The following is a 21940-nucleotide window of genomic DNA, read 5'->3' as shown; positions in this document are numbered from 1 at the left end:
ATGTGTTTATATCACTCAAAAATATGCATTTAATTCAATTCAGGTTTCGAGTCAAATAGTTAAAAAAATCCTTTCACTTACAAAAAAAAGCCAAAAAAAAAAAATCACCACGCCAATCGGGTCGGCCGTTCCTGCCAATGAGGTGTCCCCTATTTTTTTTTCAAGGAGTTGGTAACCCTAAGTGTCACAGTACGTGACGATTGTAGCGGTGAAAATGGCGTCCGACGCCGTGTACTTTCATTTGTTTCTTTCGGCTCCTGAACATTTGCGGGTTATTACTGTGTGTGTGAAAATCAGTTGTGTGTGTACAATACATTGCTCGAAGGTTGAAGCTAATGCTAATGTACAGTTTAAGATCGAGTTAAAGGGTTAAAGCGGCAAGCTATGAGCCAGCTATGTTTGTTTCAGTGTGTGTGTGTATATATAGTAAACGGGAAATAGTTTAACTGCAAAGGAGAATTATTCTGTTATACTAAGTAAACACCTAATGTACCTAATGTATTTTATATACAGTTATATGAAAAGAATACTCTTTCAATGAGAGAACAGATATGATGTGTGTAAGGGTGGAGTGCATACATGATTGATGATAGACAGATGACATGATAAAAAGGGAAAATGTTTATATTTGGATTAATACAAATGTTGAAAAGTGTATTTCTTGGAAATATGTAAAAACAGACATTTAATGTGAATGTTGTCTAAGATGGTTAGTCCTAGCGCTTTAATGCAGACAAAATAACAGAAATAATTAAAGGTGGGGTAGGGGATCTTTTTCTGGAACATCTTTTTACATATTGCTTGAAATACTCTTCACACCCCCATTGCAACCAATTAATTAAAAGTTTTGACACAAATATGAAAAGTTTTAGTGGCCTCTAGAACGTACAATCTAGGAAAAACACTATCCAATCATTGTGAACGGACCGTTCACAATGATTGGATTCTGATGTTGCTATCAAACTGCAACCTGCTCCTCCCTCCCCCTCCTTCCTGTGCGCGTACCCTGCTCCGTGAACGAATTACGTGTCCAGAAGCTTGGCAGGAAGCTAAACTAGAGCCAGCTTAGCTAGCACCTAGCATTATTAAACGTATAGTTATCATATACTAAATACTAAATACGGCAACGATCGATGCTTGCTGTCAGAACAGCGCTCGTGCACCTTCGTGCTCGTGCGCGTTCATGTACTCTAGAGGCGTGCCTTCGTGGGGAAAGTGAAGAAAAGGGTTGGGACTTTTTACCTGTGTATTTTCAAAATGCAGCTTCGCTGGACTCAAAATCCAGGATCTCCTACCCTACCTTTAATGGTTGCAGTGAAAAAGTTAAAATGAATGTGTGAATAAAAATAATCCAGATGAATGGAGAATGAGCAACAGTTGTCCTGCTTTGCTGATTTCTGTCTTATTTACAGAAAACTCCTATCAGAGGGTTTATATATCTGCCAGCGGCGACCAAGCCTGGACCCGCTACAATTGCAAAGGACTACATTTAAACTTCCGCTTTTGTAGCTGCAGCGGTGTTGCACTTATTTCTAAAAACGTGTTGAAACTCACCGTATGAGCGCATTAAGATTTCCAATTCGAGGTTGGTGAAAAACGTAGCCGATCCTCTTCCTCGTTGCCATGGTGACTCGTCGAATCAGGGCTCCATTGATGCTTGGCTTTTTAAAGTTGTGGCACACAGGCAAAACTCAAGGTGAGCCTACTCAGAGTTGATTAAACTCACTCAAATCAGCGTTTCTGGAACTCAGAGTTTTCTATCTCAGAGTAGATCAACTCAGAGTTCAGGAATAGACTCAGAGTTTGTTGAACCTGCTTTGTGAAACGGACCCCAGGTGTTGCTGGAGTTCTGACCTCTCTAACCAAAAAAAAAAAAATTGATGGTAACTTTTGTAAAAATATGCCAGGCTCTCAAATGAAGAACTGGATACAGAGCAGATCTCTCTGAACTGAATTCCAATTGGCTTGAATTGGACTTTTTTATATAAGTGCCTTGAGATGACATTTGTTGTATTTGGCGGTATATAAATAAAAATGAATTGGATTGAATTGACTCTAATCTTAAAAAGTGAGTATAACATAGAGAAAATCAGACAAACAGTGCCAGAGCAGAGGTTTGTGTCGCTGCTGTAGAGTTAGGTTCTATTTTCAGTGGCGCCTCTGGACAGGAGGAAATCTGAGCATACTCACTGAACCCACGAGTTCAAGATGAACATATAGTAGGTAGCTAGTGTGAATCACACAAATCTCTACTGAGCCTGAAATTCTACTCATCAGTTTCAGGGTAAACAGTTTATGCACTTTGTGGTGTAAAAGAACTCAGTAAGTCAAACACAGTACCTTACAGTCCTTGACCTGGCGGCCAATAAGCCACACCGTGACCACATGGAGATCCGAAAATCAATATAACAACTCAAATACGAAGAGCTGAGGCACTTTTGTTTGCTCAATTCCCAATAAATTAACATTAGGACTCCCATGCTTTCATGTAGTGAATTAATTTATACTAGAATTTTAATATATCATCTTTTTATAATGTTTGAATCTGAAGTTTGCTTATTTTATTCTTCACTCTCAGATTAGAAAACAGCAGTGCTCAAAGCATGCAGAGGAGAAGAAAATATTCAGTTGTGATCGTAATCAAATCAGTCAGGTAGAAACAGAATGAAGCAGCATTTTACAGAACCAACCTTGGGTTTGTTGGCCCTCTCTCGATTCTATATTCAGCCAACTAATCATAAAATCCAGAGCTGATGGCATTACTTATTGGAGTTCCCCAAAAAGTCCAGCAAAACTTGGTTCATTGCGAGCCCCCGTTTGTAAACAGCCGTCACATTACAAACACAAGGATGACATAACCAACAGAGGGCTCATCTGTTTCTCAGGTCTGTGGTCTCAGCTAACAGTCAGTAGGGTTACATGGCACTGAATGGATCGGATAATTGGCTAAATTACAATAAGATTGAGTTATTAAGTGCATGTAGACACCTTAATCTGACAAAAAATTGGATCGGATCGGAATACTTGCGATCGGATTAATACCCCGAGATAACTCGGTTGAAAGTCAAATTAAACGTGCTTGTAGATGGTGAAGCACGTGGAATTAGACTTTGTGTTCTGCGCATACTTTTTCCCGGGGTCGTGAACCAGAAGTCGGAAGAGGCGATATTACTATTGTTGTCGCCATTGGAAAGAAATAGAGATGCGCCAAATGATGATGTTTGATGTGTACATCAAAGCCAAACCCCAGCATCACGTTTCAGCCTTTTAGGTTAACAAATAAGCAAAATGTGAGCAGTAACTTGGATAGGGTGTAAGCAACTACTGGGTCAGACCTCATCCGGGTCGGTTTTTATGGTCTGTGACATTAACACAAGCAAACACTGCATTAGGACACCTAAGATCACAAACCATCTGTAAACAGAACATAAACCGTTCTTTTACATCTTCCAAAACTGGATTTATTCAGCTTAGCAGGGATTTCTTCAAGCAGCATGAAAACTATCTTAATGGACAAAAACAAAAGCCGATTACCAACAACCACGGCAGGCTGCGGTTCTGTGATCCAGAGTGAGGCAGAAGAGAGGGGAGGTGAGCAGTGGGCCTCACAGAGACTCCGGCAAGGACGTGTCCCTTTCATCTGCAACCATCTTTATTATCTCTTCCAGGTTTGGATGTGAAAAGAGGCATTCGTTTCTCTGTAATTAAATATCTTTTTAATAAAGTAAAGCAAAAAAGTATTTACAAATTTTCAATTAAATGTAATCGATGGGTTGGATAATTACAAGCACCTTCTGCTAGCTGAGGAGAGAAAATATAAATACAGCCAAAAACTGATACTTTGTTTCAGGAGGGGTTATACATTAGCATCTTTTCTTTGAAAAAAAAAGAAATCTTCATCATATATTTACAGAACTTTCCTGAAATAAATTTCCACTCATGGAAGCAAAGAACAAACAAACAAGGCCTTTAAATTTGCAGATAAACTTGACCCCCCCCCCGTCCTTTATCATCAAAGTGGAATTTTTTTGTTTTGTTTTGTTTGTACGCTTTATTCAAGTTTTATCTTTTTAAAATCCAACAACAGGCTCTGGGGGAGGGCCCACGCTCATGCTGTCGCTCTGTCAGTCCAGTTGGTTTTCCCAAAGCACAGAAACAAAGTGAAACAAACACACCGGAGGGCGTCAGGGAAGCATCGTACCCTCCCAGCAGCAAAATGATCAGCATTCACGGGCCCTCTCCTCAGCGACATCAAGTCTGTGTGAAGTTCTCCCAAGTCCGCAATGTCACTCCTGTCTGAAACTTGTCAGACTGATCTCTCTGCTATTCTTTGTAGTTTTCTATTTTTATTATAAAACACTTAGCCCACTCATCCAATGCTGGAAAAAAAAAAAAAAAAAAGCTAGTAGTCTACAGAAGCGTGTCGTGTAGATCAGACGTGGTACATGTAGCACGACAGTGTCCCGTCCACATGGTAAAACACGAGTTGCTCTAAAATATAGACGTGAACAGCATTTAGTTTCTGTTTTAATGTCCGTTTTAAGCAAAAACTCTTGAATAGTGTTGGCACGGTGAGGGAAAGCCATTTGAAAACGAGCTTAAAAAAAAATACTGAAGCATCACGTCACTCCCACAGCTCGTAACACTTCACAGCATCCTCTTTCATATATATTCTCTGTTTAATCCCGTTTTTTCTCTTTTACTTCAAAGAAGACATTCTGTCGCCAGGGAAAATACATGAAACCCAAAACAAAAAAACAAAAAGAAAAAAAATGATCGAATGTTCGATCCATAATACATGTCTCCCAGTTGAAGAATTTTTTTTTCGTTTTTTTTTGTGTTTATGCAGAAGGATTTTGCTGATTCAGACTTCCTCTGAATCATCCACAGAGCATAAGCATTCCCCATCCCAAGGGTCCTTTCTGGCCCCTAGCTGTTGTCAGATTCTTCCTCGGCCTCGCGGAGCCACGTGAAGAAGGCGGTGACAGACTTGAGGGCCACGCCCTTCCCCTGCTGCTCAGCAGGGTCTTTGCTCGACTCCCACTTGTAGAAGGCCTCCTCTTTGATCACATCCTCGTCATAAAGAGTGTCAAAGAACATCCGCAACAAATCTGGTTGAAGGGTGAAGATAAGAGATGCTAAATATGTTTCATATCAAAAGTCAAAGCTTTAAAGGATAAGACCGGTTTTTTGACATTGGGCCCTTGATTTCACATTATAACATGATGTTCTACTCACCCCTGCTTGTTGTTGGTCATTTGGAGCTGTTCCGAAGATATTCGCGAGGCGTCTGGCTGCTCTCTTGAGATATTCGGCCATGAAACGGTTTCCTATGGGCAAGTTTATACAGGCACAAACTATGCTGTTTATAATTTATTAATTACTGTACACTAGCACTGATAACGTGGAGGTGCGTCGCTTACTTAAAAAAATCCGGGTTACTGTAATTTTGAATTTTTGTCGTAAAGTGGGTGTTACTGACGTCCTCGTCGTGCTACTACCACAGACAGCCCACAGACCTGCTGCCTATTTATTCATTCGGCTAAAATTCAAAATTAGTAACCCGGATTTTTTTAAGTAAGCGACGCACCTCCACGTTATCAGTGCTAGTGTACAGTAATTAATAAATTATAAACAGCATAGTTTGTGCCTGTATAAACTTGCCCATAGGAAACCGTTTCATGGCCGAATATCTCAAGAGAGCAGCCAGACGCCTCGCGAATATCTTCGGAACAGCTCCAAATTACCAACAACAAGCAGGGGTGAGTAGAACATCATGTTATAATGTGAAATCAAGGGCCCAATGTCAAAAAACCGGTCTTATCCTTTAAAACTCTTAAGCAGTTTATATCTGAAAAGCTATTTGGGTCTTTATTGTATGCACAAGAGGAGAAATTAGCATGTAAAGTGGTAAAAATGATCAAGTCTGGGGGGTGATGAAGTTTAACTTGGGCTGCTTACTGGCAGGCTGCTCCATCTGCACCATTAGGGCCTGCAGGGCATACAGAGCCTGCAGCTCCTTCTGCTCATCCTTCAGGTATCTCTGCATCAACTTGGCCCTCTGCTTGATCAGCTCACCATCAACCTTGTTGGGGTTCTCAACTGCAGGGAAAAAATTTAGGTTTTTCAGGTAAGTTTATAACTTAATTCTCTAGCTTTGTGTGGGTTCACAATCATACTGGACACCATCCTTAGCCTTTACTGGCCTATTTTCATATGCTCTGCAAATGTCTTTTCCTCATTTGGTACAGTATTAAGTTTCTTAATGAGGAGAGTGAAGATGTACTCACAGATGATTGCTGACTGGCAGATGGAGGTCATCACTGCTCTGACAAACACGTTTGAGGAGGTCTGCTGTTCATCTAGGTTGGCCTAAAATAAAATATATATATTTTACAAGGGAACAAATCTTAACCAGACATTTGAACTAGTTTAAAAGACTTTCTTCACAAAAACAAAGGACAACCAACTTGGCAAAAAAATGCTTTGACAATAAATGCAGTGTGCCAGTGTGCCAGTGTCCTCACTTTCAGTCAGAACTGCACTACAGGGAATGTCCTCTCTGCAGCATCAATTAAGCTTCTTAAAGTAAAGCTGGAGAATTTGACTAAGCTTTTTCTCTTCAGCACTCTCTGCAGTTGGGATGTAACACCACTGTCAGACAAACAATCTCCATGTGAGCCCTGCACATGTACAGCCGTACACATGAATTTGTTGTCATTTACGAGGAGGCCACACAGACGCCATTAAAAGCGCATTAAAGATTTCAAGCAACCATACAATAAAACGATGCGGTGCAGGGCTGGAAACCAAAGCGGTGAGCTGCTATAACTCATCCTGCGGACGCTCGAGGCAGTTTTAGGGAATGCGGGAATGCGGATAACAAAAGTTATCGTATTGATTTAAGGTCCGCAGACGAGTATAGAGTTGCTTTAAGATCTTAAAAACAAAGAGGGGCATTTTGCACATCCACAAATAGCTGGTTCCATTCATGTACTTTAAAATCAACAAAGCTCTTTCTTAAGTCATCAGTGCAAGCAAATGGAGATGGAAGATGCAAACCTCCACCCAGTCAAAGATCCTCTGGTTGTCGACCTTGTCCTGGATCAGTCTGTCCAGCTGTTTGGTCAGCTCTACAGAACTCATCTCATTCTTCCTGCTCTTGTCCGACTCGTCACCCAGAGTGAACTCCACATCCTGTGGACAGAGAGACCATTTTTTCTGAGGAGTTCACTTAACTACATGTGAGACTTTAATACCAAACAAGGTAACCATTTAACAATGCAGTCATTTACTGACTTCAGTTGAATTGGTATTAGACATCAGTAAATTATTTTCTACACAAGACTACTTTGGAAGACACAATTAGTTTATAATTGAATGGACCCATTAACTTATCACCAATCAGAACATGATCTTAGCTTATCAAACATAAACGCGCTCCATTCTCTTGTGTTCCATTCGCCGAACTCTTGATGTTGATGGAGTTAGGGAGTGACCGCTCACCTTTTCTGTCACAAACTTGTTGACATCGAGGTCTTCCGGCAGGAAGTCTGACCACTTAAGGCCCGCCTCCCTCCACATTGTGCCCACCTTTTTATGGCTCTAATGGGACAGTGTGTAGAGTGATGGAAAAACACATGTTAAGGCCAGTGTTCATCTCTGCTATATGAACAGTACATGTACTTTAACATCCTCTTTAGGATGATTAGCAATTTATCTCATCAAATGTCTAATTGCAGTGCGTTTTGAGAAATATTTAAAAAAAAAAAACATACACACACTTTGCAGAATTAGCACAGTCTACATTCATCAGCTCTTACCATTCCTTTGCAGAGTAATGTGAGGATGTGGACCAGCAGGGCTCCAGCTTTGCCCAGAGCGATGAAAGGCTTTGAAACCTCCCTGGAGACCAAATAAATCAATCACCAAACTGAACTATTTCAAACAAGCCAACAGTGATATTACAATGACGAGGGCCCTGAAACTAACCCGAAAAGTTCTCCCATGGGGATGCCTCCCTCATGCAGCATGGGAGTGATCAGCTCTGCTAGGTAGAGAAAAATGTGGGGGATGTCTATTTCCATGTCTTCAGCCACCTCCAAAATTTCCTGAAGCCTGAAAACACAAATTCACAGTACACTGACTTCTAGGATTCTTCAAGGCTAAAGAGATCTAACTCAGTAGATGGATGAACAAAGCAACATATGGAAACTGATTTTTTTTTTTGGCTGGGCAGAGTGGTCCAAAGATATCTTCATTTCACCAACTGCTCACAGAATCTTTATAAAGCCAACATGTTCTCTGTGGGTCCTCTGTTAGTGTAAAGTCCTGTTGTTAGAAAACCTATCAGTGAACGTAATGCATCTCAGAGAAAAGTCGAACGTTCACTCCTGTGCAAAGATTGTTTTTCTCGTACTGACCCTTTATAGTATTGTTGTGTTGGTAGAATGCCCGTCTTGATGAGCTGGTGCAGCAGCAGGCCCATATGCTCCCTGGCGATGGTGCTGCGCTCCAGTGTCGACTCCAGTCCGTTTCGTACAAACACAAAGAGCAGCTGAGTGCTGTTCATCTCCTGCACACACTGCAGCGCCTCCTGTCAGAGCAGAGGGGGACGCACATGTGAGACATGTCTGCTCACTTTTATAAGACTGTGTCTGTAATTATACAGGTTCAGGTGTTCAATTTCAAACACAACTGATTCAAATTAGATCTATTCATACTAGTTTGTATGCAAAAGAAATGAGCTCTTTTCACATATTGGTTTCAGCTGTCCAACACATAAAACATGTCCTTGTGAACCCTCCGCTGTTCCTCCTTGGTAACCAACCTCGCAGATACACATGCAGTTCAACTTGGATCCCCCCCATGCTGCCTCTGGACTTCCAAAGGCGTGTGAAAAGTGTTGGCGTGTACCTTCATGTCGTTTATGTGGAGATACTCTTCAATGATAGCTGTGGACTTCTTCTCTATTTCTTCTTCTGTCAAGGCAGGTTTGGTGGGGGTCTGGGGAAGTGGGGGGTTAGCAGCCATCTCCCGCTTCACTGTTCATAGAGATAACAAAGGATGTAGGGAATAAATCCGAAGAAAAATGACCATTTACACAGTCTGTTATAAGTGGTTCAAAAATGTGCCAGCACGCTCCAGTATATTTTGATCTTCATCACTTCAAACTACACCGCTGCCACGTCACTGCCTACCATTCTCCTTGCCCTTGGCTCGCTCTGTGCTGCCTCGGTCTCTGTCATCTGTCATGCTGGCCCCCCGGCGTACAGGATCAGCTGACCCACGCTGATCTCTCTCCCGGCTTCGCTCTTCCTTCTCCCGACTGAAGCTGCGTTTGGTGACTTGCAGCCGGTTTCGATCGCGGTCATCCCTTCGCTCATCCCGCCGATCGAAACGCTCACTGCCGCGATCAGAGCGGTCAAAGCGATCGCCGCGCTCTCGACTCGAGCTGTTTCTGTCGGCAAAGAGCAGGACTACACAGTCATGGAAAAGACAATGCAGCTGCAGTCGCACACTATTTTTGTTGATAAAATATGAATAGGTGATTCGATAGAAAGAACTGTGTCCTGTGGCGCACCTCTGAGGAACTCTTCTGTCTGAGTCCATTGAGGAGCCGGACGAGGACGGCGCCTGCTGTAAGGCGGAGAACCTGTTCAGAGTGCTGGTGGCTGGACGGCTTCCTGATTCGGAGCCTGGGGATGAAATGACACACACAACTAACTCAGTTTCAGATTTCAGGTGCTCAACTAGCTATTCAACTGAGCTAAAAACATGTCAGTCAGGAAGACTTACCTGAATCTGCAGGTTTGGCACTGGTGCCGCCACTGCTGCCCTTACCCCAGCTTCCCCATGTGCCTTTACCTCCTGGGGCGAGCAACTGATTGTTGAAGTCAAGAACAGGAGTCTGAAACGGAGAGAAAGAGTATGTGCTTGGGTCTGGTGACAAACTGATGGATATTCCCAACACTGAGAAGCTGTTTGGAGCACTACCCTTACCTTAGTGATTTTACTAAGGCGAGAGGTGTCAATAGGTCGGTTCTTAGAGATGGGAACTGTATTCCAGCCTTCATCCTGAGGAGGAGCACCGCGGCCTGGGTTGTGAGGACCCCCTCGACCTCCTCCACCAATCCTGCCTCCAGGACCTCCGGTCATTTCCTTCTTGGAGATGAGGGCTTGTTGCACCTTCATATGCTCCCTGTGTTCCTCCAGCTCAGCCTCTTTGTGGATCTGGTCAATGGTCTTGGGACCCTGGTCGCCTCGCCGGGGTACCCAGTTGTTCTGAGATGGGGAAAGGAAAGAGTACAGAGATACAATGAATGGTCACTGGGGGTGTAACAGTATATTTGGCTAAAAACCATTCATTATGCACAGTTGCGGTGTACCTTCAGATGCCAGTTTATGTCGACATACCTGTTCCTTCAGAGAGAATTCTAGAGCCTGAGCTCCACCCAGTCTCACAAAGTGTTAAAGGCGAGTCTTTAAATGCTAATCTTCTTAGCCCAACTGGTTAAGGCACATGAACATGTTGCACTTCATTGACATTTTGTTGTGGTGTGAGGACTGTGCAATATTTTCAGAATGTCCTTTATAGTCAGTCGTTGTAGCTTCACCTCGATATGAGTAAGGCTCAAGATTCTTTAGAATTGTTTTCTGTACTTTGTTAATTGTTCTGTATGTCGGAACTTGGTGATTTTGTGTGACTGACTGTGAATGCAGCTTTTTGCAGCACTGTTGTCCAAGCCAAATCTCCTTTTGGGGACAATAAAGTTTATATCATCACATCATCAATTTGTATTTGTTTTGATTTAGAAGGTACAAAAGTCTGATAATATCGTTTCATCCATATCCCACTATTAAGAAAGAAAAGGCAACAGCCAAACACTCATCTGACTGCACTGATATTTGTAATTTTGACCGAGGATGCATATATACCCAGAGGTACGTGTACATGTGTTCATGGGACAAACGGAAAACTGAACGAGAACCAGTGATCGATGGAAGTCCTACACAAATTCTGCCTTTGCCGTCAGATGAGATAAATAAGACAGTATGAGTTTCACAGACAAAAAGGGCCAGTGTGCTGACTCGGAGCAGCTGATTCGGACTTGTGAAACACTGAAGAGAGCAGGTTTTGTAACATTTAGTGGGAGGGACTGGAGACCATACCACAGAACTGGAGCAGTCCTTTGAAGATATTAGCTTCAGCACCACTAGACTGAAGTGGCTTTAAAAAACTGGTCTGTCGTGAAAACGGAGGACATAGAAAAACAACAACAGAAAACATACAGATTGAAGATACTTCAATGACACAATAATAGACTTTATAAACAAAATGTGTGAAAGTTGTGCCAATTCAGCCAGAAAAGGATGAATTAACATGCTAATGGTAGACATGATGCAATTTGATCTGAACAACCGGTTGTCTCAGCCTATGGCACAGAGTAGTGTTTGGGAGCTACCCTGCATTAAACACCTGAGGAAGACACCCGTAAGAGAGTCACACGGGCCAGAGCTAAGGGACCAGTGTAGATGTCTCTGGAGCTGTGTATAGCAACACACACACACTTATATCCAACAATAACTAATGACATGTGAAAAACTCTCTGTAACCCCAAAGCAGGAGCAAAAGCAAATGCTTTTTTATTTAGCCGATATATACTGAACACAGTCTAAACACACAGTTAAACTAACTCATAACACGCATAAAAGAGCCAGCATGACATGACAAAACATGCCTGTGAAAAAACAAAAAAAAAACAAAAAAAAAAACAACAGTTACACCCTGAGGGGTACGTGTGATACAGGATTTATTAATGAGCTTGTTTTTATTGTTTTCATGCTTAATCTACATCGAGGCTCGACGGATGATCAGTCAGCTCACAGCTGCTTTTCTTGAGTTATACAAGCAATAGCGTTTGAATTTGCCGGACTACCGATGAGAAGCCCTTACTGTTTACAGAATGTATGTGTGTGTGTGTTTGTTTTGATTTACCCGTCGAAGGTCCAGCACATCTTGCAACATGAAGCGGATCCTGGACGAGGTCTTCTTCTCTTTTATTATTTTCTCCATCTGATTGAAGTACTGGTCCATACGAGGCTGAAGACAAGAACGACTTTTTTGGTACGTGAATGCTTTTTCCAACAGATTTAACGACACTTTCCATGTAAAATCATGTATACAGTATGAGGGGGTTTGTAGATGCTCTTCTTCTCCATCATGCTCCCTGTGAGTACGAGTGTTTTGTACCTTAGCCTTCTCAAAGTCGAGATCCTTGCCGATGGTGGACAGCAGTCTGCACAGGCACTCCAGGGACTCCTCGTCATGGTTTTTTAGCAGCTTCACAATACAGTCGTGCATGATGACCTCTGTGAGCATTTTGAGTTTGAACAGCTCACCGATAAACTTTATATTGCCCAATGAGCGCCTCCTGGCTTTGACTTTGGAGTCTTTCAGGTCCTCAATAAGCTGCTGCTTCTCCTCCTCCTGACAGTGAAATGTATAGACACAGATCGCAAAGAAAGGTATGCTTCTTAGATATTCAACAAAAAACTAAATAAATCCCAATAGAAATTATATACTGTTGAATATCAACATAAAAACTTATTTCTAACACAAAGATGACCTCGCTGACAAAGTCCAACGGTTATTCTGCCTTCCTTTGTGCAATAGTTTAGGACTTTACCCCTGATGCAGCCTCCAGCTCTTTCTGCTTCTTCTCAAAGATCTCGTCGTCATCCTTATCTTTCTCAAATTCCTTCTGGCAACGATTTAGCAGCAGTTTGCGGAAATTCACAGCGGGTCCTGGCTTATCTGTGGTTTGGACTTTGAGCTGAAAACAGCAGCAAGATTGTATATTAGAGAAGAATGTGAAAACAAAAGTTTGACTAAACGGTATTAAAGGGGGCTCCTCGGTTCCTCCGTCCCATCACTTAGATCAGTGGCCCAGACACGTGAAACTTAACGGAGGTCATCACTGAAGCCTAACAAACATTTGTGAACACACAAAACCAAGATTTTTTTTTGTTCGACTTCAACCAAAACAACACTGGGATTTATCATTCTCGCTTCTTTCCATGTTGAAACACATTCAATCTTAAATAAATGGCAAGTACAACATTTATTTAACTATTTTCTCCCGAATCAAAAGGTTTTTGGTCAATCTGTGAGCTTCATTAACAGCTTTTTACAGGCTTTAGATATAATATTCTGGCCATGTTTCATCTGCTTGTCTCAGGACTGTTCTTTCAGCAGCCTTGTTGGGATTTAGTTCACTAGTGAGGAACATCGCAAGCGATCTTTTGAAAAGCTGGAAAAACAGAAACATGAATCAGACAGGTTTCCGCTGATGGTTTGAAGTAAATAAACTTGGCTGTGTAGTGTCTACGGAGGGTGGTGGCACGGGCTACGTTGCTGGTGGTTGTAAATAAGAGGAAGAAGTTTTTGTCCGAAAATAAACCTTAAGTAAGAAAAACAAAGAAACAACTGCGGTGGACATCCACAAGAGAAAAAGGGGATGTCATTATAGAGAAATGAAAACTTTTTGAGAATTATGGAAAGTTTGCTTTTTCCTTTTTTGTGATTTTTACTGTTTCCATACACCTTTTCTTATTCACATCTTATCAATGCAAACCCAATGGCAATGGAAGTCGAGCTGTAGTCATTTCATGCTGTCAACAAATGCTGCAATGGCTGTTTTAGCTTAGGGGTAACTAATCATATACCTAATCAAATAACTATAGCCGCTTTCGGACTGTAGGAACCTTTGGCAGTTCTAATAACCTTTTAATCCGCGGGGCCGTTTTCTCCCGTGTTCGGACATACAGGAACTCGGGCTATCTCCCTCAGTTCCTATAACCATTTCAGCTCCTTCTCCGAGGTCGGGTCTTTTCATGATTCTATAGAACGCATCTGACGGAGGTGTTTGGTGGTCGGTAGCTATGCCCCATGTCATGCTATCACGGCTGAAATGTTTCCTCATAAGACACAGACAGAACCGGCGGGTGTTTAATAAGTTAAACTTACACTGGTCTCATTTGTCTGCAGCGCTCTGCTCTCCTTTCTTCCTTCATGAAATGAAAAAGTATCTCCTGACTCTCTCTGTGGGCTCTTCCAGCCTCGATATTAGACGCCTGATGTGATCGTCCATGATTAATATCACCATCATGCAGACCATGAACACGGTGGCCTCCCCGCTCTCCATGTTAGCTTCTTTGTGGTGTTTTTTCTTCTCTCCTACTTTTACGGGTTTTGTTTTGTTGTTGAATGTGGCGCTAAACGGCTAACGGCTAACACGTCACTGACAAAGACGGCTGCGCGCGGCGCATCAGTCCCTATCAGGTCCCGACTCATGTGCGAATGCAGACTGAAACAGAAGGACAGTTATCAGAACGAAATTCGAGTAGGACAGTTCTGATAACTGCGTTCTTAGAACGGTCTGTCCGAAAGCGGCTAATGTATTGTTGTTTTATGGTAAAATACCCTGAAATGCTGCTTATACTGAGCACTGAGCTTGATGCAGCTACATAATTTATCATTTAAGCCACAACAGTGCGAGTATAAATATTCAAAGTTAATTAAACAGATTTCTATGTTGAATGTGGCACTACTTACCCCTGAAAGGCAGCGGCACATGTTTGCATAGGCCACTGAAAAGTCTGGCTCAGAGATGGCCTTTTCGAATGTGAGGTCTATGACTCCTTTCAATCTCTCTTCAGTGTCAACAGTCAGTTCTGACACCTGCTTCATTAGCTGTTGAAACTTCTGAGGGGTGAGTTTGTTGAGGATACTGCGGACCCGTTTAAACAGCTCCTGGGTCTTAATTTGCTCAAGGTCGTTCTCCTCAGTTTCCTCCGCCCCGCGGCTGTGACTTGCTTTCTTTGCTGAAGGTTTCCAAGCCTTCTCTGCCTTGTTGAGTTGCACATCATCACAGAGTGACATGCTGGTGATGATCTTTCTTGGTTCTTTCCTCTGCATCTGCTGAGACCGACGGGGACCACCGACTCCAATGCCCATACCTGGAGGCTGGGAGGGAAGAGATTTATTTCATCATCGTGTCTTTTGTTGAGTGCAGAGCTTTGGATCATGTAAAAAAAAGAAAAAAAAAAGTCAACTCACTGGTCCTCTGTTCCCTCCTCCTCCCATGCCTGGCCTGCCAAGGTTGGCGAAAGAAGGTGTGAAGTCAGGACCACAGTTAATCCCTGGTAGGCGACTTGGGTCAAGTTGACGGAGAGGAGTCTTGTTTGCCTGAACAGAGAGAAATCAGAACTGGCTGGGTGACATATTTTTTTTTGCTAATGTATGTTTGTAGTCTATTAATTAGGGACCGAGCAGTGAAACTGCAAGGACCCTATTGTATCTGTAAGAGTTATTCTTTCTTCTTATTCTTTGCAAAAGGTACTCAAAAACAATTTTGCAAGCACCACCTGCCAGTCGACGACATGAAAAAAATCTGGACTTTTTTTTTTGGAGGGGGGGTGAGTCGCTCATTAACTCTGTAGCGCCCCCTACGATAATTAAAAATGATCCCCGCATTGAGGTTAGTTTGGCGTGGGACGACGAAATTCGGTACACTCATTCATCATGCCCAGACACACAAAACAGTCTCCTGCCGCCATGGCCCCACATCCACAGGAAGGCGGCCATTTTGGATGGATATGATCGAACTCGTCCTACAGATTTAATGCTACAAGCTTCAAACTTGGCCAGGTTACTCTTAAGACATGGGGGGGGGGAAAGGTGGAGAAACTTTTTCAAACCTCAAAGGGCGTGGGTACGCCTCAAAGTTTGATGACATGCCATCACTCGCCACAAAAAAGGAAGTCGCTTATAACTCCCACATACATTTTCCAATCTGTCCCAAACTTCATATGGCGAATGTTGGACCCAGACTGAACGCGCAAATATAATCATAGTGACATCCACCTATAGCGCCACCTGCTGGGTGTTGGAAATGTCTTGTTTTTTCCACACCTCGCATTTGAACAAACTCCTCCTACAGATTTAATGGTAACAGCAAACTTGGCCAGGTTAATCTTAAACTATGGGGGAAAAAAAAAATGTTGAGAAACTTTTCCAAACTCTGAACGGTGTGGGCGTGGCCAGGCGGTGAAAATCGTGTGATGACGTTTGTGATTTGAAAGCCTTATCATCATCGCAAGGTCATGAAACTTGGCACACACGTCCACAATGACGACCTCATATGCCTTCCTGTAAAGGGTATCGTGTGTGGGCGGAGCAAAATGGCTCATTGGCCGACCCTAGTTATTCTTATTCTTTGAAAAAGGTGCTCAAAAACTCATGAAATTTGCCAGGGACGACCTGCCAGTCGACGACATGGCAAATCTGGACTCCTTTTTTTTTGGGAGTCGACCATTGACTCTGTAGCGCTCCCTACGATACTTCAAAATGGCCCTTGCATTGGGGTTAGTTTCGCGTGGGACGACAAAATTTGGTACACTCATTCATCATGCCCAGATGCACAAAAATGTCTTGCTCATGGTCCCACGTCCACAAGAAGGCAGCCATTTTGCATGGAAGGTGCGTTTTGGTGCAATTTTTGCCCGATTCCACGCCTTGCATATGATCGAACTCGTCCTACAGATTTAATGCTACAAGCTTCAAACTTGGCCAGATTACTCTTAAGACATGGGGGAAAAAAAATGTTGAGTAACTTTTCCAAACTCTGAATGGGCGTGGCCAGGCGGTGAAAATCGTGTGATGGCGTTTGTGGTTTGAAAGCCGCTTCATCATCGCAAGGTCATGAAACTTGACACACACGTCCACCCTGACAACCAGTGTTGTTTTCGTCAACGATGACGATGACGAAATCATTTCGTTGACGCCACTTTTTTTCATGACGATAACGAGACGGTGACGAGATAAACATAGTTCTCTGATGACGAAAACATGACGAGACGTGTGTGAGTTTTCGTTGACGAGACGAGAATGGACGAAAATGTTAGTGGGTGATCTGTCAGACGTTTAAAATGCATGACATTTCTGCTTATTGTGTGTGTCAATTAAAACCTAAAAAGTATCTGCTGCGGCACCTTCAGGCTCACCACAGGGATATTTTTTCGAAGGTAAGTTACAAATGCTGTTAACATAATCAATAAATTTCATTGTAAGCTAATACATTAGTACGTTTTCCACATACTCCTGGCGCAAATGGGCTGCTAACTTCAGGCTAAAGTTAGCTTTTGTTACGCTAACGTCAATTCATTATGTGTGTGTTACTTTAGCAGCATGTTTAGCCATGTTTACATTCAGTGACGGTGTGGTTATCTCTTTGTGTGTACGTTCTGTCAGCACGTAACTTGATATGTTAAACAGGTCGAGTTACTGTTATACGTAGAGTCTGCTAGCTTTAGCCTAAAAGCCACAAGTGACGTTGTGCAGCCCTAACCAGGAGCTGTGCGTTTAGTGCGCTTACAGTAAAGTTGGGACACACGCACAGTACAGAATGAAAAATCAGAAAGCTTTAGTACAGGGTCAGTTAATAAGCTATGTATTTTTGTTCTGCTTGTTTGATAGTTAAGACCATACTATTTTCTTAACACGGTAGACTATACTTATTTTTTCTTTTTTACTTAAACTAGACTACAACCTTTTTGACTTTTTGTCGACTAAAACTAGACTAAAACCCTTTTGAGTTTTCGTCGACTAAAACTAGACTAAAACCCTTTTGAGTTTTCGTCGACTAAAACTAGACTAAAACCCTTTTGAGTTTTCGTCGACTAAAACTGGACTAAAACTATCACATATAGAAGTGACTAAAATGTGACTAAAACTAATAAGCATTTTAGTCCAAAAGACTAAGACTAAGACTAAATCTAAGATGGTTGTCAAAAACAACACTGCTGACAACCTCGTACGTATGTAAAAGGTATCGTGTGTGGGCGGAGCAAAAAGGCTCAGTGGCGCCCCCTAGAACTTTTCAAAAACCCCTCCGTTATTGGGGTTATTTTAGCGTAGCCAAACGAAATTTGCTACACATCGTCGTCATGTCAAGCTGTCACACCAGCCTTGTCGTCACTGCAAGCTCATGAAACCTGGCGCACACGTCCACCCTGACAACTTCGTACGTATGTAAAGGGTATCGTGTGTGTGGGCAGAGCTGCGTGGCTCCGGCTTCCACACCTGCCCAGATGTGCGCATGTGCTCATACGTATGCAGAGGGTATCGTGCGTGTGGGCAGAGTTGCGCGACTACGGCATCCAGCGCGTGCCCCGACGTGCGCACAGGCTCGGTCCCGCTCAAGGCTGCTTGCAGCTTTAATTATATTTTAATCGCTGCTTTAACTGTGATACAACATCTTGAAAAAATAATGTTCAATGACCTCTGGGATGTTCTTCACATAGATACACAGACACAGCTTGTACTCATTGAGGGAAGGACAAGTGTATCACATAAAGAGCGATCCAAACCCATACATAAGGCCATGGTTCAAGTTTAAGCGTTTTCACCTTATCGAGGACAACATCACTGATGGCTGGTAAACCCTCAGGCTTGTTCATGCTGGCTGAGATGAACTGAAATCCCAAAAGAAACTCTCGGTCATAGTGTTTCTTGTCTTCCATGTTTATAGGTTTCCATTGTTCTGAAACAGAAGCATAAAGCAAAAAAAATCCTGGGGTGACCTTTTATTGAGCAGATTTTATCCCATGACAAAAGTTCTCCTTCCAGATGTAAGATGGCATCTCTAAATGGAAACATGTTAGAAACGCCATCTTCTCTTTACCTCAAAGGAGCAAAGAATGAAAAAAAACACATCACAACGTCCACATGGTACTTATTTCAAATCTCTCATGAAGAACCGATTTCTTTATTCATCTATGTTTTGAGTTTGAAGACAGGAGCCATTGACTACTGCTGACTGTATAAAAGACAAAAAGACATCAGGAGAGAGCCGAGTTGTTAAACAACTGCCGCGTTTTTTAGCAACTTGCTCAAAAAATATATACTGCAGTTTTACCACCAGCCAACACGGTGCAAACTAGGAAATGTAAGTAAGATGAGGACATAATTGAACTGTCCCAGTATGCTTCTGATAAGTATCAAGATTCAGAGACCCACCCTCTTTGTACTGGTACTTCATGTCAGTGCTGTTTGGATTGGGAGCATCGGGCTGAATGTTCTCTGCATCCAACTTGTCCTCCTTATCCTCCCAGGTCAAGTCTGCTTCCTCAAGGGCGGGAGGAGAAGCAGTAGGGCACTTGGTTTCTGGTGCTGGGGCTGGAGCTGGCTCAGGCTCTGGTGGGACAACTACCTGCTCCTATGGTCAAAAAGTGAGTTTAGACTCTTGAAATGGCTAAGATTCATATACATTATATATCATATACATACTGGTCAATACATTAGAAATCAGCAACAGTGTCTATTCTCATTTTGCTGATATGGATTATCGTCGAGTATTTTCTAACTATAGAAACCACTTGCATTGAAACCTTTATGTATAGGCTTATGCTTTGTTTTCAGCCAGCCAACTGCATTTTCCATGCTTGCTGTGTCAGACACAATCTGGAGGCCCCACCCTCCAGATTTTGTCTTATGTCACAGCTGGTGAGCCAACCATGTTAGCTCGAGAAGCTGAAAGGTGGCTTCTTATCTTGTGTCCAACGTAACATTTGGAAAGGTCAAAGAGCGCAAAGATAGTTAACTCACAAAGCTGACCATGTGACCAACCAAATGTGTTGTGTTTTGCGATTCGCAGGGAACTAATGGGTCGGAAGTTGGAAATCACTCCCATTGACCTGTGCGGCTAAGCTGTTCATCTTGCTACACCATGAGCATAAAACCTCATCGTGGACGTAAACAGGCATGCAAGTATTTTTGCTGCAGTTTGTGACAATGAGCTTTACTGAACTTACAACTTGCGGACAGAAAAGTAAATGTTCAGATTATGTTGAACACTGTACTGCACACACACCTCCTTAAAGGCATCTAAGAGGTCTCCCACGGCCTCCTTTTTGTTCAGATCCTTCATCTTCCTCTTCTTCTTTGGCACAGACAAAGCAGCTACAGAAAGGAGGACAAGCAGCTTTAGATCAACTCAAACATTTCTGACAATTGCTTTCTGCAGAATAAGATCAACAGCAGGATACTGACCTTGCATAGTAGCTTCTACGGGGGCAGGGGTGACAGTCTGAGGAGGAGGGGTGTTCTCCCTCCCCTCTGCTGTGGTGGGGGGAGGAGTGGGTACCGTCTCTGGCCTGCTATCATCTATGGAAACTGTCTCCACAGGAGATGACGCCTCTTCCTCTGCACTTGACTGGGGCATTGCAGTATCTTCTTTCACGCCCGGTGCGACGTTGGGGGCCGTTTGTTGTACCTCCGGCTGAGCAGGTGTCGCCTGGATGACCACCTCATCAGTGTCTTCCTCAACAGTGGGTGCAGGTGCTGGCTCGTCAAGTGGTACAGGTGTGGTTTGGACAATTGGTTTGGCTGCTGCCTCGATGACAGCTGGGGAGGTCTGCATGGCAGACGGCTGGCTGATGTCCGGCTCGGCTATGGGGCTGTCGTCACGCTCAGCTGTGCTGATGGCAAGAGCCTCGGGATCTTGAGGAGTTGGGAGTGGCAGGCCATTGGGTAGGCAGAGCTCCTCAGGCTGTGCAATGGGAGACTCTAGAGAGTCCTCCAAAGGACTGGGTGGTAACACGACTGACGGACTGTCTGTCTCCAACTCTGCCACACCATTACTGGTGGAGGGAGGAGTATGGGGTGTGTCCAAAGAGATATTTGCCTCTTCTGCTTCAGTCTCTACCTCTTTCACCACCTCTTCTTTTGCCTCTGTGTTTGTTTCATTCTGCACATCAGAGGTGGGGATGGGGTCGGGAAGGGGTGCGGGGTAGGCAGGTACCTCTGGTGCTGACTGAGGGGGTTGGGGAGGGGCATCCATCACATCTGCAACAGGAGCACTGGATGCGAAGGTGGAAATAGTATTGAGAGGAGTGTTCTCTGACTCTGAGAGAAGAGGGGGTGAAGACGTTTCAGTGTTCGTGTCAGAGAAAGTAGCCTCTGTTAGGATGGGGTCACCCTTAGTAAGCTTGGGGGTCTGTAACAGGGGAGGAGGTGTAGGGTTCCCTCTGTCATCTGGAGAATCAAAAGTTGAAACAAAATGTTACCAAGACTTCTGACATTGTGTAATTTTCAAACTGTTATTACTTCGAACCTCAAAACATCTTCCTTTAAATACTTTTTCATGTAGTTAACTTGTAGGTTAGCCAACTGTGAACATGATGCCACAAAAATAAAGAGAAAGCTCAAATGTTGGGTGCAAACAACAATTATCTTCATGTTTTTCTTCAAAGGAGCCAAGTAGAATAAAGACGGACGAGAAGGGAGTCGAAGAGACGTAAGGGGGCAAAGGTGGCTTGATTATTGTTAGACCCAGGTTAGTCCAACAGATGCAGAAAAAAATGCGCCAGAGACCCAAAGTAGTTGACAAACATATAGAAAGTTTCTTCTGTGTTTAGCTTTGATATCCTTCATTAAACAGAGGAGGTGGCTTTAAGTTTACCTATCTAACAGTTCCAGTGCAGCCTTGATTTCACTCCCCAGGAGTCTTCACAACCACTAGCACTAAATAATCCACTGTTGGGTCTGTGATACACACAGTCACACACAACTATCAACGCTCACACTCAAGATCAATTTGAAAGTGCTAATTAAGCTTGCATTTTTGTCTTTGGACTGAGGGAGTAAACCCACAGGTCTTCTGTTCCACTACCCCAAACAGGACAAATATAAAATAACTGAGGTACGGGCTGCTCTACTTTTCTGTGACCAAACTGTTGTGGCACTCACCTGGTCTAACCGAGGCCGGTGTGGCAGCAGCTGTGACGCTCTCACCGTTGGCTTGAGACACTGCTGTACTTTCTGATCCAGATATGGCTGTCTGTTGGGATACACAAACACACACATCAGACACTTGGT

The 21940-nt window shown here is 43.2% G+C and overlaps 1 protein-coding gene and 1 non-coding gene across 15 annotated transcripts in view; both read right to left on the bottom strand.

Annotated features, from left to right (window-relative positions):
* Window positions 1–3491: 3491 nt before the first annotated feature.
* eif4g1b (eukaryotic translation initiation factor 4 gamma, 1b) overlaps window positions 3492–21940 on the bottom strand; it is a 64998-nt gene continuing 46549 nt past the window's right edge. For 6 of the 14 annotated variants that reach the window (XM_075474037.1, XM_075474040.1, XM_075474041.1 and 3 more), the window contains 23 exons: window positions 21812–21902; window positions 20114–21097; window positions 19935–20023; window positions 19082–19280; window positions 18472–18605; window positions 15122–15250; window positions 14618–15028; window positions 12690–12836; window positions 12254–12490; window positions 11999–12103; window positions 10003–10284; window positions 9799–9910; window positions 9584–9698; window positions 9201–9460; window positions 8917–9044; window positions 8424–8596; window positions 7993–8118; window positions 7824–7905; window positions 7507–7605; window positions 7063–7197; window positions 6291–6372; window positions 5962–6102; window positions 3493–5111 (listed from right to left, as the gene is read on the bottom strand). In XM_075474037.1, coding sequence (XP_075330152.1) covers window positions 4930–5111; window positions 5962–6102; window positions 6291–6372; window positions 7063–7197; window positions 7507–7605; window positions 7824–7905; window positions 7993–8118; window positions 8424–8596; window positions 8917–9044; window positions 9201–9460; window positions 9584–9698; window positions 9799–9910; window positions 10003–10284; window positions 11999–12103; window positions 12254–12490; window positions 12690–12836; window positions 14618–15028; window positions 15122–15250; window positions 18472–18605; window positions 19082–19280; window positions 19935–20023; window positions 20114–21097; window positions 21812–21902 — 4443 coding nt within the window. In that variant the 3' untranslated portion in view covers window positions 3493–4929. Of the gene's footprint in view, window positions 5112–5961; window positions 6103–6290; window positions 6373–7062; window positions 7198–7506; window positions 7606–7823; window positions 7906–7992; window positions 8119–8423; window positions 8597–8916; window positions 9045–9200; window positions 9461–9583; window positions 9699–9798; window positions 9911–10002; window positions 10285–11998; window positions 12104–12253; window positions 12491–12689; window positions 12837–14617; window positions 15029–15121; window positions 15251–18471; window positions 18606–19081; window positions 19281–19934; window positions 20024–20113; window positions 21098–21811; window positions 21903–21940 lie in introns of all 14 variants that reach the window. The other 8 variants (XM_075474049.1, XM_075474050.1, XM_075474051.1 and 5 more) reach the window with 4 other exon arrangements.
* LOC142389103 (small nucleolar RNA SNORD66) lies at window positions 12912–12986 on the bottom strand. Its single transcript, XR_012770405.1, has one exon. It is a non-coding gene; the product is annotated as a small nucleolar RNA SNORD66 (small nucleolar RNA).

This window comes from Odontesthes bonariensis, chromosome 9 (assembly GCF_027942865.1).
Source record: "Odontesthes bonariensis isolate fOdoBon6 chromosome 9, fOdoBon6.hap1, whole genome shotgun sequence".
Taxonomy (NCBI): domain Eukaryota; kingdom Metazoa; phylum Chordata; class Actinopteri; order Atheriniformes; family Atherinopsidae; genus Odontesthes; species Odontesthes bonariensis.
Note: the sequence above shows the minus strand (reverse complement) of the source record. Positions and strands in the feature narration are given on the sequence as shown.